Consider the following 16,825-nt stretch of genomic DNA (forward strand, 5'->3'; position numbering starts at 1 on the left):
AATAGTACTTATTCTTATTACATACAATGTACTCTAATATTTTCTTCTTTTTTTCTTGAGACAGGTTCTCACTCTGTCACCCAGGCTGGAGTGCAGCAGCACAGTCTTAGCTCACTGCAATCTCTGCCTCCCAGGCTAAAGCAATTTGTGTGCCTCAGCCTTCCGAGTAGCTGGTACCACAGGCATGTGCCACCACGTTCAGCTAATGTTTTTGTTTTGTTTTGGCTTGGTTTGGTTTTGGTAGAGACAGGGTTTTGCCATGTAGACTAGGCTGGTCTCGAACCCCCAAAGTGTTGGGATTACAGGCGTGAGCCACCACACCCAGCCGATATTTGCTAGTTTATTTCATCTTGTTTTAAATGCTGGTAATTGCCTAATGTCATAACCCACTAGTGGGTTATGACTTGTAGTTTAAAAACTACTGTAGGAAAGAATATAGACAAACCAATGATTAGAATACAGTTTAATAGCCTCTACGATAGATGAAATGCAGAACACTTAGTACTAAGAGAGAATAAAGGAGTAACCAAGCCAGTTCTAAGCAGTTAGAAGTAGTGCTCAGAAAAAAACTTCTTGGAGGACATGCTATCAAAGTTGAGTTAAAGTTCGAGCAAAAAATTTTTAAATACTTTATCCACTATACAAAAAAAAAAAAATGTTTATTTTGCATCTCCTTTATGAAGACACCAATGAAGGGACAAAAGTAGTAGGTGCAATAATGAATAAGCCTAGAGAAAAGCTTCAATATACAGAAGAGCAGTCAGCAAACTTTTTTTAAAGGACCAGATAGTATTATTTTTGGCTTGAGTGCCCAAGTTGCCTCTGTAGTAGTCACACACAATAAGTAAAAGAATGAGCATGGCTGTGTTCTGATAAAACTTTGCTTACAAAAAATGAAGCCAGGCACAGTAGCATGTGCCTATAATCCCAGGTATGCAGGAAGCTGAGGCAGGAGGATCCCTTGAGTCTAGCAGTTCAAGACCAGCCTGGGCAATATAGTGGGACCCTGTCCTATTTAAAAAAAAAAAAAAAAAAAAAGGAAACAAAACAAAACACAAAACTTAGGTCACAAAAACAGGCAGCCACACTGTGGACTAAAGCTTGCCAATCTCTGATCTAGAAGAAAGAGATTACCAAAAACAGAATAAAGAAAACTATGCCAAAGTGTTCAATGGCAAATAAACAAATTTGATTATTTCTAAGTACCTAGTATACAATACTAAAAAGAAAACAATAAGGATATGTGAAGGAAAAATAACCATTACCATTTTGCTCCTTCAATTTACAGCAAAGCTGACCCAAAAAAGTGTAATTATGTACTTGTAATATTTCACAAGAGCAGTAAAAGAAGGAGGATTTCATAAAACAGATGACAAGTGAATGCACGAATAACAGCACTTACCAATACAACTGCCTTTGGCCTCATGGCTTCCATTCACATTTACAAACATAAGTGGGGAGGATTTCATGATATGCTGGATGAAATCAAGCAACATTACGGAGGTTGGCTGAGAGTCAGTTTTCTTTACAAGTTCTACAGCAACTAAAACAATAAGATTCATTTTAAAGAGTCATGACAAATTAAACAATGGTCCTTTTGTTAAGAAACCAAACTGTGGGCCGGGCAAGGTGCCTCACGCCTGCAATCCCTGTACTTTGGGAAGCTAAAGTGGGAGGATCACCTGAGCCCAGGAACTCAAGACCAGCCTGGATAAGATGTCAAGATCCCATCTCTACAAAAAAAATTTTTCTTAAAATTAGCTGGGAGTGGTAGTGTGTACCTACAGTCCCAGCTACTGGGGGGCTAAGGCAGGAGGATTCCCTTGAGCCCAGAAGTTCAAGGCGGTAGTGAGCTATGATCACACTATTGCACTCCAGCCTGGAACAAAGCAAGACTCTGTCTCTTAAAATTAAAAAAAAAAGGGGGGGGGTACCAGACTTTGGTGACCAGAATTATATCCAGTGCAGCTAATTTTGGTATTTTTAGTAGAGACAAGGTTTCGTCATGTTGGCCAGGCTGGTCTCAAACTCCTGACCTCAGGTGATCCACCCGTCTCAGTCTCCCATAGCGCTGGGATTACAGGCGTGAGCCACCGTGCCCAGCCAACGCTAGTCTTACCTAATTTTAAATGTTTAAAAATCACATGCATTCCTCCACCATACATCCATTTATCAAACATGTACTTCAGGAATAACATGTCAGGCAGTGCTAAAATCTAAGGATTAAAAACAAAAGTTCTCACAATCCGATGGGGAGTCAAATAAACTAATAATTACAATACAATATGGTAACTGCACTAATCCAGAATAAGGAGAAACAGGTATCTGGGAAGACACTGTGAAGGAAATGATTCCTAGATGAGGAGTTGGTCAGAGAGGGGAAGGGCAAGTAGTCTAAACAGAGGGAATACGAATACAATACAAAAACACATCTTGCAAGTATTAAGCAGTCCTTTATTATTTTTCAGCAACCCATCATTTTTACTGGTTGAAAAAGAAAGGCTTAATGGCTAGTCTAAGTCATAAAATCTATGCCAAATTTAGAATTCAAATTATAAACCCTGAGCCTAATGCCATTTTATATTATCCCTTCCATGCAATTTCAACAGATATGACAAATGTGACACCATTTTGCCAGGTAGGTAATATTCTGTCTATCAGATTGGCACGAACAGGCAATAATTGATTCAGTAACTCACATAATCCTATAATCTCCTACAGGCACAGGCATGAACTTACTTACAGAGTAACTTAATTAAAGAGGTTTTTTTGGGTGGCATTTGCTATTAGTCTACCACTGGCATAAGAGCTAACCAAAATAGGGTCCATGTGATTGGTACTAGCCAAATATTTTTATGTATAATATCCAATATCAAAGAACTCATAGCAAGCAGTAGAAAATCAGATAACAAATAGGAAGAGAGAATTATTTTAAAAGCCTAATCATAACAAGTAGTAAGCAATATTAACAAATAACTTGCTTGAAAATAGTAACTATCATAAATACTCTATATCTAAAACTACATGGAGAAAATGCTACTATAATGTATACATGGAAAAGAAAACAGTCCAATTTATAAAGTTTATATAAGAAATAATTGGTTTCTTACCAACATTTACATCTGTAAGTATCCGGTCAATGAACTGACATAGAATTTGTCTTGGTTTCTGTACAACTGCATTATATTCCTCTGGTGTGGCACTAAAATACAAATTAAAAGCTTTTAATTCTTAAAGTGACTCAGTTTCATTTGCAAAAAAAATTCTCTAAAGTACAACTTATCAAATGCGTTTAGCATCAATGTTGATAGTCATAGTATTCTGTTTAAAAATTGAAAAGAAAATCTGAATGTTACCAACTTACAAGAAAAAAAAAATATGCTAATAGTAAAGAGATCCAATCAGCAAAGCCTAGGCCTGAATATGGTGGCCGCTAGCTACAAGTAACTACTAAGCACTTGAAATGTGATTAGTACAAATTGAAATGTGCTATTAATGGCAGTGGCAGCCCAGTTGGAGCGGCCAATGCCATGATGCCCGCTGCAATAAGGAAGGTGGGGCTGGGGCTGCTCGCTCCCTGGAGCCAGTGGGCAGAAGCCCCGCCCCGTTCTGAGTTGCAAGAGAGGTGGAAGCTCCAACCCCCTTCCGAGTTGCAGGGTCGGAAGCCCAGCCATCCGGGGCGCAGCTGCAGCCATCCAACCATGGCTGCAAACCCAGGCATCCCTGCTCTCTCCAGGGCCGGGAAGGCCCCCTGCCCTCACAGACTTGGAAGTGCCTGCTCCCGCCGCCTGGCCTCTCCCCGCTCCCGGCGCCCACACCAATTTCGGAGCAAAGTTGTGGCGGAGCCCAGGCGTTGTCACGACCAGGCCGGGTGTGCAAGTGCTCAGGACGCCACTGACACAACAGCCCCCTGCTGCCTCAGCACCCTCTGGACTTCGGGCGCCTATGGGCAGGCCAAGCGGTGGGCTGAGGGCAGCTCAGTATGGGCCTGTAGGCGTCCCTCGGCACGAACAGCCTGGGTGTAGTGGGCGGCAGGTTGATGGCAGCAGGAAGTAGACAGGCTCCTGGGTGGAAAAGGGTGGGCCCCCAGTGAAGACCTACCTTTAAGCCAGGAATGGCTTGAAGCCTGGGGGCCTGGCTGCCAGTCACATGGACCACAGTGAGAACTTATGGCGCTTTTTCCAGGCCCACCCATGACTGCCCATGGACCAATCAGCATTCACTTCCTCCCTTCTGAAGCACATAAAAACTAAATTTTTGGTGGAACTCTAATACCCTTTTCCACAGTGGCTGTACCATTGTACACTCCCACCTGCAGTGCACAAGGGTTCCAATTTCTCCACATCCTCACCAACACACGTTATTTTCTGGGTGTTTTTTAAATTTTTTTTCCCCTTTTGATGACAGGGTCTAACTCTGTTGCCCAGTTTACAGTGCAGTAGTGTAACCACAACTCACTGCAGCCTCAACCTCCCGACCTCAAGAGATCCTCCCATCTCAGCCTCCTGAGTAGCTGGGACCACAGGTGCATGTCACCACACCCAGCTAATTTTTTGTATTTTTTGTACAGACAGGGTTTCACCACTTGGCCCAGGCTGTTCTCAATCTCCTTGGCTCAAGCGATCTGCCTGCCTTGACCTCCCAAAGTGCTGGGAGCCACTATGCCTCCCAAAGTGCATGAGTCACCATGCCCAACTGTGTTTTCTTGTGGGTTTTTTTTTGTTTGTTTGTTTGTTTTGAGATGGAGTCTTGCTCTGTCACCAAGCTGGAGTGCAGTGGTGTGATCTCAGCTCACTGCAACCTCCATCTCCCGGGTTCAAGCAATTCTCCTGCCTCAGCCACTCAAGTAGTTGGTACTACAGGCACGCACCACCATGCCTGGCTAATTTTTTGTATTTTAGTAGATATGGGGTTTTATCATGTTGGCCAGGATGATCTCATCTCAATCTCCTGACCTCATGATCTGTCCGCTCAGCCTCCCAAAGTGCCAGGATTACAGGTGTGAGCCAACGCGCCCGGCCCCAACTGTTTTTTTATTAATAGCTATCATAATTGGTGTGAAACAGTATCTTGTGGTTTTGATTTGCATCTCCCTAATGATTAGTAATTGTGAGCATCTTCTCATGTGCTTATTTGTCCATTTGTATATCATCTTTGGAGAAACGTCTATTCAAGTTCTTTTTCTATTTTTCATCAGGTTATATTTGTTGTTGAGCTGTAGGAGTTCTTAATATATTCTAGATATTAAACTCCTTATCAGACACATGATTTGCAAATATTTTCTCCAATTCCATGGGTTGCCTTTTCACTCTATTGATACTGCCCTTTGATGCACAGTTTTTAATTTTGATGAATTTCAATTTATCTCCTTTTTTATTTTGCTGCCTGTGCTTTGTGTCATCAAAGAAATCATTGCCAAAATCCAATGTCATAATGCTTTCCCTCTATGTTTCCTTCTTTTTTTTTTTGAGACAGAGTTTTGCTCTTGTTGCCCAGGCTGGAGTGCAATGGCACGATCTCGGCTCACGGCAACCTCCGCCTCCTGGGTTCAAGCAATTATCTTGCCTCATCCTCCTGAGTAGCTGGGATTACAAGCATGTGCCACCACGTCTGGCTAATTTTGTATATTTTTAGTAGAGATGGGGATTCTCCATGTTGGTCAGGCTTGTCTGGAACTCCTGACCTCAGGTGATCCACCCGTCTCGGCCTCCCGAAGTGCTGGGATTACAGGTGTGAGCCACCACACCTGGCCCCCTCTATGTTCCCTTCTAAGTGTTTCACAGTTTTATTTCTTATGTTTAGGTATTTGATCCATTTTGAGTTCACTTTTGTATGTCTTTTGGACTTTTAAAGTTTTCCTGTAGAGGTAAAGACAGGAGCCAGATTGCAAGGGGCTGAAAAGCTAATGAAATGTGACTACTGAGAAGAGCCAGTTCTTTCCAAAGCTTGATCATGAAATGAAGAGAAGCAGAGTTGGTGATAACTAAAGAACTGTATGAGATCAAGCGGGCTTTGTTTTGTTTCTCCCTTAGAGCAACCGATTCTTGAGATTTGACTCCTCTTCTTGGAACCAGATACAAGTAAAAAGATAATTCTTGGACAGGAGGGTAACTCTTTCATAAACATAGAAAGAAAGGATGGGTATAGATGCAAATAATTTAATAAATTCAAAAGGCAAGTAAAACAACATCCTCTGCTTCAAAGAACTCAGAATAATTGGTGGGGAGAGGAGAGGAATGCACTTAAATAATCAAAAGTGGCCGGACATGGTGGCTCACGCCTGTAATCCCAGCACTTTGGGAGGCTGAGGCAAGCGGATCATGAGGTCAGCAGATCTAAACCATCCCAGCTAACACGGTGAAACCCTATCTTTACTAAAAACACAAAAATTAGCTGGGTGCGGTAGCGCGCGCCTGTAGTCCCAGCTGCTCGGGGGCTGAGGCAGGAGAATCGCTTGAATCTGGGAGGTGAAGGTTGCAGCGAGCTGAGATCGCCCCACTGCACTCCAGCCTGGGCGACAGAGCGAGACTCAGTCTCAATAAATAAATAAATAAATAAATAAATAAATAATCAAAAGCAAGTACCATGTACACCCAAAGCAGGGAATGATTAACTCTACCTAGAGGATTCACAGAAGGTTGTGTGTCAGTGATTAGCAAAGTCCATCACTTCTGACAAAACAGCTTAGGGTATAGTAAGACAGACGGTTACTTATAAATAATAGTATATATTTCATATATATGTCACAATTTATTTCTATATAGCACTGTAAAATGTTCATACATTTTCCCCACTTATTATCTCAAATAGTGGTAAAAGAAAAAGTGATTTTTTTTTTCTTTTTCTGAGACAGAGTCTCGCTCTGTCGGCCAGGCTGGAGTGCATGATCTTGGCTCACTGCAACCTCCGCCTCCCAGGCTCAAGCAATTCTCCTGCCTCAGCCTCCCAAGTAGCTGGGATTACAGGCGTGTGCCACCACACCGAGCTAATTTTTGTATTTTTAGTGGAGGCGGGGTTTCACCATGTTGGCCAGGCTGGCTTAAACTCCTGACCTCAGGTAATCCGCCGGCCTCAGCCTCCCAAAGTGCTGGGATTACAGGCATGAACCACCGTGCCTGGCCTTTTTTTTTTTCTTTTGAGATGGTGTCTCACTCGGTCACCCAGGCTGGAGCACAGTGGCACGATCTCGGCTCACTGCAACCTCCGCCTCACAGGTTCAAGTGATTCTCCTGCCTCAGCCTCCCGAGTAGCTGGGACTACAAGCACGTGCCACCACGCCCGGCTAATTTCTTGTATTTTTAGTAGAGATGGGGTTTCACTGCGTTAGCAAGGATGGTTTCAATCTACTGACCTCATGATCCATCCGCCTCGGCCTCCCAAAGTGCTGGGATTACAGGCGTGAGCCACCCTGATTTTTTTTTATTATTCAAACCACAAAGTCCAATCCTAATTGATTACATATACATTTACAGCTAATGGCATTTACAGCTAATAAATGCCCATAAAAGAACTGATCCTGGTCGGGCATGGTAGCTCATGCCTATAATCCCAGTGCTTTGGGAGTCCAAGTCGCGCAGACTGCTTGAGCTCAGGAGTTTGAGACCAGCCTGAGAAACATGGTGAAACCCTGTCTCTACAAAAGAAATAGAAAAATGAGCAGGTATAGAGGCACACACCTGTAGTCCCAGCTACTCAGGAGGCTGAGGTGGGAGGATCACTTGAGCCTGGGAGGTGGAGGCTACAGTAAACCGAGATTGTGTCACTGCACTCCAGCCTGGGTGACAGAGCCAGACCCCTGTCTCAAAAAAATAGAAAAAAAAAAAAAGAACTCATCCCTGGTCCTGGTACATAGTAGACATTAAAAAAAAAAAAAAAAAAACTGTTCAATGAATGAATGGTTCATAAGAACCTTCTTGAATGTTGTGGTTTCTTCATTCCTAATGTATAGCCCTCTGGACCTGTGGAGTATTTACCTATTCCCTGCCACTAGACTATAAGCTCCTACGGGTGGCAGACTGTGCTTTATTTTTCTCTGTATCTCCTGAAGTGCCATTAGACCGTAAGCTCTTATAGGAGAGAGAATGCATTTTATTTCTTTTTGCCTCCGCTACATCACCTAGAACTTGCTTAACAGAAAAACTTACTGAAATTAACAAATGTTTTTAAGTAATACAAACTGTAGACACAAAGAATCAAAGGGCCAGGTGTGGCGGCTCATGCCTGTAATCACAGCACTTTGGGAGGCCAAGACGGACAGATCATGAGGTCAGGAGTTCCAGATCAGGCTGCCCAACGTGGTGAAACTCTTTCTCTACTAAAAGATACAAAAATTAGCTGGGCGTGGTGGCAGGCACCTGTAATCCTAGTTACATGGGAGGCTGTGGCACTGAGGCAGGAGAATCCCTGGGACCTGGAGGCAGAGGTTGCACTGAGCTGAGATCGCACCACTGCACTCCAGCCTGGATGACAGAGTGAGACTTCATCCCGAAAAAAAAAAAACAAAAAAGCAAGTTTGTATATGCTACTAAATAAAGTCCTTAAAAAAAAAAGAATCAAAGAACAAGTAGTTACATTTGCATATGAAAGCAAAACAACTTAGTGCTATATATCTTATTTAAATCAGCGCTGGCCAATAGAAATATAATGTAAGCCACAATTCTGTATTTTCTGGTAGCCACATTAAGAAAAGAGATAGGCAAAAAAAAAAACAAAAAACAAAATTGATCCTAACAATGTATCTGAAATATTAGTTGAATGTGTAATCAATATAAAAATTATTCATGAGATCTTTTACATTCTTTTTTCTGGTACTAAGTCTTTGAAACCCACTGTGTATCTTATACTTACAGCACATCTCAATTTAGACTAGCCACATGTGAGGTGGTCAATGGCCACATTTGGCTAGTGGCTACCGTAGTATAGGACATCACAAATTTAACAAAAAATTCAAAATCTGTAATTACAAGGTAACATGAATTGTTTTAGACAAAGTCAGGAGACACTGTGACAAGCCAAGGGTAATTTCACAAGTATCATTTAAAAATGTGAACAAAGAGGAACATGGGAAGAGGAGCCAGGATTGTGGGTAGTGGTCAGAATTTCTTACAAAGTTTCATTTTGTAAAGATTATGTACTCATGTATTATTTGTGTAATTTTTAAAAATGAGTTTTAGAAAAAAAGTAAATAGATTACCATTCATTAGATATACTAACAGATGAAAGAAACTTGGCCAGGCGTGGTGGCTTATGTCTGTAATTCCAGCACTCTGGGAGGCTGAGGTGGGTGGATCGCTGGAGCCCAGAAGTTTGAGATCAGCCTGGGCAACATGGTGAAACCCCATCTACAAAAAATACAAAAATTAGCCAGGCATGGTGGTGCACACCTGTAGTCCCAGCTACTTGGGAGGCTGAGGTGCGAGGATCGCTTGACTCCGGGAGGCAGAAGTTGCAGTGAGGTGTGTTCACACTATTGAACTCTAGTCTGAGCAACAGGTGAGCCAGTTTCAAAAAAAAAAAAAAAAAAAGAAAGAAAACTCACAGGAGTGAGCATTTCTTATTTTGTGACTTCTAGACTTCTACCCTGGAACTGAGCTAAGAAGGTGTAACTTTTCAAAAGTATACTATAAAACGTGAGTATTAATGTAAGTATTATATAAAGCTTAAGCACCTCCTCTGAGGTAAGCATCAAATACCAGGATAACCAAGATAGAATGCACCTACCCTAAAATAATTTGCAGATTAAAGGACAAACAAGAAGTAATTATGGTTAAGAACTGATAGGCCCAAGAAAGAACACAAGAGAGACACTCAGTCCTGAGCAGGGCCCTATCAGTCAGGGCTTCCTTAAGGAGGTGATACAAAACTGAATCCCTAAGGGACAAAGCAGGTAAAATAAGGGTAAGAGGGGGGTAGTCTAAGCACTAGAAACTGTAAGAGGCTCTATATGGCTAAAGCCTTTAGAGATGCAGCTGAAGAGGGAAGATAAGGTCAAACCTCAAAGGACTGGCTAAGGAGTTTGGATTTTACACTGAAGGCAATGTGTAAGCACTGAAGGACTTTAAGGGAGTAAAAATTAAGCAAGTTTTAAAAAACATGAACTCAATTGTTATTTCCCTGTTTAAAAGATTCCAATGGTTTCCCATTATACAATAAAATCTCACTCCTTTTTCTGGCCTCTAAGGTGCTGAAGGATGTGGCCCTTGCCTACCCCTCCCTGTTTAACTCATACCACTCCCCTCTTTGCACCCTGTGCTCCAGCCTTCTTAATATTCTTTTAAAAGTAGGCTCATTCAGGCTCCGCACGGTGGCTTACACCAGTAATCCCAGCACTTCCGGGAGGCTGAGGTGGGTGGATCACTTGAGGTCAGGGTTGGAGACAACCTGTGCAACATGGTAAAACCCCATCTTCACCAACAATACAAAAATTAGCTGGGTGGTGCAAGCCTGTAGCCCCAGCTACAGGAAAGGGAGGCTGAGACAGGAAAATCGCTTGAACCTGGGAGGCAGAGGTTGCAGTGAGCAGAGATCACGCCACTGGAGAGGGCGAGACTCTGTCTCAAAAAAAAAAAAAAAAGCAGGCTCATTCCCACTTACGGGCCTTTGTACTTTAATCTCAGATTCACATGACTAGCTTCTTTACACCATCCAAATCTCTAGTGGCTAATGCTGCTGCTCCTCAGAAGCTCATCCATATCCCACTGTTCCATTTAACATTTTAATAGCAACTATCACATTTGAAAATGTCTTACAACTGCAGGAAAATCAGAGAAGGTGATTCTGAATGACATCTAAATGAAACCATCCAGTGTTCAGATAGAAGGAACAGCAAACGATTAAAGGCAGGAACAGCCTTGAAGTCCTGGAGAAACAAGGTCAGTATCACTAAAGTAAGCAAAAGAGGGACAGAAGGTGATGAGGTCAGAGGCAGGCTGAGACAGATTATGTAGGACCTTAGAGGCCTGGTAAGGGGTTTGGATTTTATAGTGATTTTAAGTGTGCTGGAAAGTCAAAGGATGGTTTTGTGTAGGAGAAACTTACAATACGACTAATAGATGAAAAATCACTTTACTGAGTGGAAAATCTATTGTAAGTAGGTAAAAGTAGAAATGGAGAGATCAACTAAGTTTACTGTAATACTTTAGGTAAAAAATTCTGGTGGTAGCAGTGGAGACAGTGAAAAGTGTTAGATTCTAGATGTATCTTAAACATATAGTTGTCAGAACTAACTTAAGGATTATTAAGGGACAAGGGGAAAAAACCAAGGATGACTCCTAGGCTTTTGGTTGGTATATTTACAGTAACATGGGAGAAGGAACAAATTCAAGGGCAGTAAATCAGGCGTTCTGCTTTGCATATGTTAATTTTCACTTCCCAGTGTGGATGTTGAGTAAGCGACCTAATATATATCTCTGATCTAGAAATATAAATTTGTGAGTTATCAGCATATGGATGACATTTAAAGTAATGAGATTAGGTAAGATTACTTGGGAAGAGAGCACAGATTAAAAGAGGGCCAAGGACATAGTCTAAAAGCACATGGGAGAACAGTCAAGAATGACTTCTAGATTTCTGTTTTGGAGAAATAAGTGAATATGGTGCCATTTACTGAGATAGCTCTACTTCAATGAATAAGAGAAAAAAAATTTTTTTTTAATTTAAAAAAAGAAAGCTTATGAAGGTTAGGACATGTGGAGAATTTGTATTGGATATGCTGACTCTTAACTACACATAGGACACTCAGTGAAACTGCCAGTATACAGTAAATATACAATTCTATAGGAGACATGATTTGGAAAAACATATTAGGAGTCATCAAATAGCAGATTATGGTTGAAGGCAGGAAAGTGGAAAGGTCATTTGGCAAGACTATGCAGAGCAGAGTGCTAACAGCAAAAAAACAATAGGACAAAATTTATCTGAGGGACTGAGGAAGAGCAGTCCATAAATTAGAACACTAGTATCTCATTTTTTTTCAGTAGTCTAATTGCCACAGTCAATTAAAGGAAAACATTTTGGAAGAAAAGGCCTTGAGAGCTTGAATCTGAAACCTAGCTCTGGTATCTGCTAGCTGTGCCTTTGGTTCTTCAACTTCTCTGACCCTTTTTCTTAAACAGTGGTAACACTTATTCCATTCTATGTCATGGACATACTATGAAAATGGATCAGCTTTTTTGATTCAAGTAGTTTTAATGAAAAAGCCATGACAATTAAAAACTATTAGACAACTCTCTATGGGTCAGTTTTTCTATTCTTTCTCTTGGCATAGCTACAAATAAATGAAAGGTAACATAAGCTCTACTGATGAACAGACTATATATAATCCAAGAACCAATTATTTTTATTAACAGGACCCACGGAGGAAGACGCAAGAGGGAAGAGAAGTATTAACCAGCTAATTCTACTTTAAAGCAAAGTGGGAGAAACATACCGAGCTTCACAGTGAGCCTGAAAGATGAAATTTGTAAACCACCTTCCTACAATGATCACTTTTCTTCATCTTCTTTTAGAGATGTAGAAGTTAATTTGTAAACTAAACACGAAGTATATTTGCCGCAGATAAAAAGTGGAAAAAATTCATACACTCAAAAATAGTGACGCAGTTAGGACAAGAATGATCCCTTCATTTATCCTCTTATTCATATATTGAAACTAGATTATTTGGATGGCCAACCAGTGGAAATGAACACAACTGCGCTGCAAAAAGAAAGAGAAGTAGCTATCCCATTGGCTTAATGTCAGCTTTGACTTTGTGTGGGAAGTTTTCAAACAGTTTAAGAAACTGGGAAGCAGTTGTTCCAACTGATAATTTAACTGCAGTAGCACCACGAGCTCATTTATTTCTTGTTCACAGGTTAGAATTAAACAAAACAAAACAAGCCCTACCGAGTCTTTAGGCCTGGTTCAGGGAAGCCTGCCTGTGTATTGAAGGGGTGTGGCAGCCATCAACCCCTCTCCCTCCTTCTTTTGGTAAGATACTGGTTTTCACGAGGTTTACAGACAACAAGCATTTGCAAACCAAATATTAAATCGTCTCCAAATTTTGGCAACACTCTGTGCACGCTGAGATTTTGTGGACCCTGAGGTCTATCTCTCCAATTTCTGACTAAAACAACGGATCGGGAACTGGACGATCAATACGAAGGAGGTCACATCTTCAGTACGTACTGTGACTTCAATTCAAAGAAAAAAATTGCCTGTTCCAGCAAGTGATGTCACTTGCAGAAAATAAGAAGCGGTGATTTTCTTCCAAGGACAATTTGGGGACAAAATGTAAGGCTAAAAACCAATTCCTCCACGAGTGATCACGAAGAACAGAACCTGATGGGTCAAGTCCCTCGTCTAAGGAAAAAGATTTTCGAGAAGGAAATGAGTGTAGAAAAGTGACCAGAAAGCGATTATCAGGCACTCTTCCCTCCAGCTGCAGGAAGCAAACTCTCGGGTCGGGGCTAATTCTCGGGTCGGGGCTAACACCCACGGGCTGCTGCGGTAAACCAGGGCCAGCAGACGCCTCTCTCCCCTACGGACCGGCTTCCCGCAGGTTTGTGGCGACCGCCCCATGTCCTATCAACTGGCACTCTGAGGGAGAAGCGCCCAAATCAGCCACGGAGCATCTCCACAAGGGCCGCAGCGCGGACTTAGGGGATGCCAGCCATGGCGCGGCAGGGGAGGGGAAAGCATGTGAAACCCCAGCCGGGACCGGAGGAGGAGGATGCAGGACCCAGGCTGGGCCTACCCCTACCTGCCGAGCTCCCGCAAGGCGGGGATCATGGAAGCCAGCTCCACACCATGTTCCCCCATGCTGGGGCTGCGCGGCACTCTTCAACCACGCCGACTCGGGTTCCCGGTGTCTCCAAAGCTACCGCTGCCGGAAGAGCGCGGCGCCCGACGGAGCCTTGCGGAAGCCAAAACTCCTCCCGGAAGCCGCTACTGGCCCCGTTTGCCAGGCCCTGCGTATTTTCTGCTTAGGACCCGGGGGAAGCCGGGAAGCCGTTAGCGGGCGGGGCAAGCGGGCTGGCGCGCGTCGGTCGAATTTCCCGGGTAGCGTCAGCCTTCGTTCTCAGCACCCAGCGAGCAATGTTCGTGAAGCTTTCGTTTTGAGCGGCCAGACTCTACTGTTCTCAAGCCTGGGAGGCACAGCGAAGCAACATCCCCGGATCGGGGGAGAATAGGGCTTGAGGGCCGCCAGCCCAGACTCTCGCTTCACAAATGTGAGAACGATGACAGCGAGTAAAGGCCAAGAGTAGACTCCAGGTTTCCCCAGAGTAACGCTCTCACATTTTAAAAGTTCCTCAGTTTCCCACCGCTCTTGTCCCTCTTTCTGAGAGATACAGGCCAAAAGGTGGGCTCTCCCTGTTTTTTTCCTTCTAAGCATTCTTTTTCAACTTGAAGTCACTCTTAGGTTTCCTTGAGGACCCTACCAACCTTTAATATTTAAAAATGGGGTTGGTTTATATTTTTGTCTCATCAAATCAGCAGCAGTACTATGTGTGGAAATGCCACCATTACGGGCATCCACAACCTGTGATTTAATTTTTAAAGTAAAGCAATGGGTTTTGGCAATACACATTTTCTAGCTCAATTTATTGGAAAGATGATCACTATAAGAGATTGTTGACATGTCGAAGTTAGGTAGTTAATCACTCAAAGTCATGCAGTATGTTTACATTTGTTCTTTGGTACATGAGGATAGTTAACTGATACAGGATCTTTTAAAAAAGTGATGTAATGACAGCCAAATATGCTCTTGCCTCAAGAACTTTCCATTTGCTGTACTCTGCCTTGAACGCCATTCTGTCATTGCCCCTTTCCCTTTATGTGTTTGCCAAAATAACACCAAAGAGCTTCATATAGACTAACATATATACACACTCTCTCTCGCTCTCTCTTTTTTTTTGTTAGAAACATTGTCTTACTCTGTTGTCCAGGTTCTAATGCAATGAATGTTGCAATCATAGCTTACTGCAGCCTAAACCTCCCAGGCTCAAGCGATTCTCTCACTTCAGCCTGGGCTCAATTGATCCTCCTGCCTCAGCTTCCTGAGTAGCTGGGACTACAAACATGCCACAACGCCTGGCTAATTATTTTTTGTAGAGACAAGGTCTTGCTATGTTGCCCAGGCTGGTCTCAAACTCTTGGCCTCATGCGATCCTCCCACCTCGGCCTCGGCCTCCCAAAGTACTAGGATTAGAGGTGAGAACCACCACACCCGGACATACTATGTTATTGTTTCTCTTCAGTTACAATGTAAGCTCCTGGAGAGCAAGGTCTTGTCTATTTTGTTAACTATCAGATACCCAGGACCTAAAACAGTGCCTGGCACATAGGTGGTATTCAGTAAACATTTGTTGAATGAATCACTGAATGTTTTAGTAGAAAGGACATGGGATTGGGAGTTACAGTCCCTACACAAGTTCTCATTCCATCTGCTAGAAACTGTATGTCCTCAGTAAAGTTACGTAATCTCTTAGTACTTCCATTTTTTCATCTGTAAAATGGGATTAATAATGTCTACCTCACAAGACTACAGCAAAGATTAAATAAGAGGTGGTAAAGTCATAAAGTGGCATATAATTTCTTAGTTAAAATGAATGAATTATACCACATTTGCCAACGATGAATCCTGAAAACTATGCTGATTGAAAAAGCAAATTCAAAGATATACAAAACAGTGTCATATCATTTATATACAATCTTAAAACTACAATACAATGCTTTGTGTTTGTTATGTATACAAATATGTATGATAAAAGTATGAAAACATGGTTGGCAGAGATAGATATCAACTCCAGGATAGTTGCACCTGTGGAAGGGAGAGAAGGGAATGAAATGATGAAGCTTCAACATATCACTAAGGGTTTTCTTTTGGTAGAATTTAAATTAATTATTATTGAATCAAAATTTAATGTTATATTTGGGTGGATGTTATATTACTATTTGTATCTGCATAGCTAGGATATTCCAACATGTATTTAAAAAAAAAATAGCTCCTTCCTCTCTTGCAAGATGGTGGGGGAAAAAGTTGAGAAGCTAGATACCAAGGAGAAGAAACCTGAAGCCAAGAAGGCTGATGCTAGTGGCAAGGTTAAAAAGGGTAACCTCAACTGGGTGCGGTGGCTCACACCTGTAATCCCAGCATTTTGGGAGGCTGAGGCAGGCAGATCACCTGAGGTCAGGAATTTGAGACCAGCCTGGCTAACATAGTGAAACTTTGTTTCTACCAAAAATACAAAAAATTAGTTGGGTGTGATGGTGGGCGCCTGTAATCACAGCTATTCGGAAGGCTGAGGCAGGAGAATCACTTGAACCCAGAGGCGGAGGTTGCAGTGAGCTGAGATCGCACCATTGCACTCCAGCTTGGGCAACAAGAGCGAAACTCTGTCTCAAAAAAAAAAAAAAAGGTAACCTCAAAGCTAAAAAGCCAAAGAAAGGGAAGCCCCACTGCAGCCGAAATCCTGTTCTCATCAGAGGACTTGGCAGATATTCCCAGTCTGCTATGTCAAAAAGTCCAGGTACGAGAGGAAGTACTCAGCTACTAAATCCAGAATTGAAAAGAAAAAGAAGAAAGTCCAGAATTGAAAAAGGAAAAGTTTCTTGCCATTGCTACAAACCCAGTTGGTGGCAACAAGAATGGTGATACTTTTTGTGAAGTAAACTTCAGAAAACGCCTAGATCCTTCAAAGAGGTACCTCGAAAGCTGTTGTTGAACCACAGGAAAAACAAACAGAAACACCTCAGCACAGAGAAAACTGCAAACTAGCTTCTCTCCTGGGATCATTCTGCTCATGCTCACTGGGCACCACAGAGGCAAGAGGCTGGTTTTAGTGGA

The 16,825-nt window shown here is 42.4% G+C and overlaps 1 protein-coding gene across 2 annotated transcripts in view; it reads right to left on the bottom strand.

Annotated features, from left to right (window-relative positions):
- Positions 1 to 13,886, bottom strand: part of ATR (ATR serine/threonine kinase) — a 121,643-nt gene extending 107,757 nt beyond the window's left edge. For both annotated transcript variants that reach the window (XM_015131992.3, XM_015131991.3), the window contains exons 1-3: positions 13,739 to 13,886; positions 3,111 to 3,202; positions 1,403 to 1,543 (exon numbers count right to left, since the gene is read on the bottom strand). In XM_015131992.3, coding sequence (XP_014987478.3) covers positions 1,403 to 1,543; positions 3,111 to 3,202; positions 13,739 to 13,797 — 292 coding nt within the window. In that variant the 5' untranslated portion in view covers positions 13,798 to 13,886. The remainder of the gene's footprint in view (positions 1 to 1,402; positions 1,544 to 3,110; positions 3,203 to 13,738) is intronic.
- Positions 13,887 to 16,825: the final 2,939 nt, after the last annotated feature.

This window comes from Macaca mulatta, chromosome 2, assembly GCF_049350105.2.
Source record: "Macaca mulatta isolate MMU2019108-1 chromosome 2, T2T-MMU8v2.0, whole genome shotgun sequence".
Taxonomy (NCBI): domain Eukaryota; kingdom Metazoa; phylum Chordata; class Mammalia; order Primates; family Cercopithecidae; genus Macaca; species Macaca mulatta.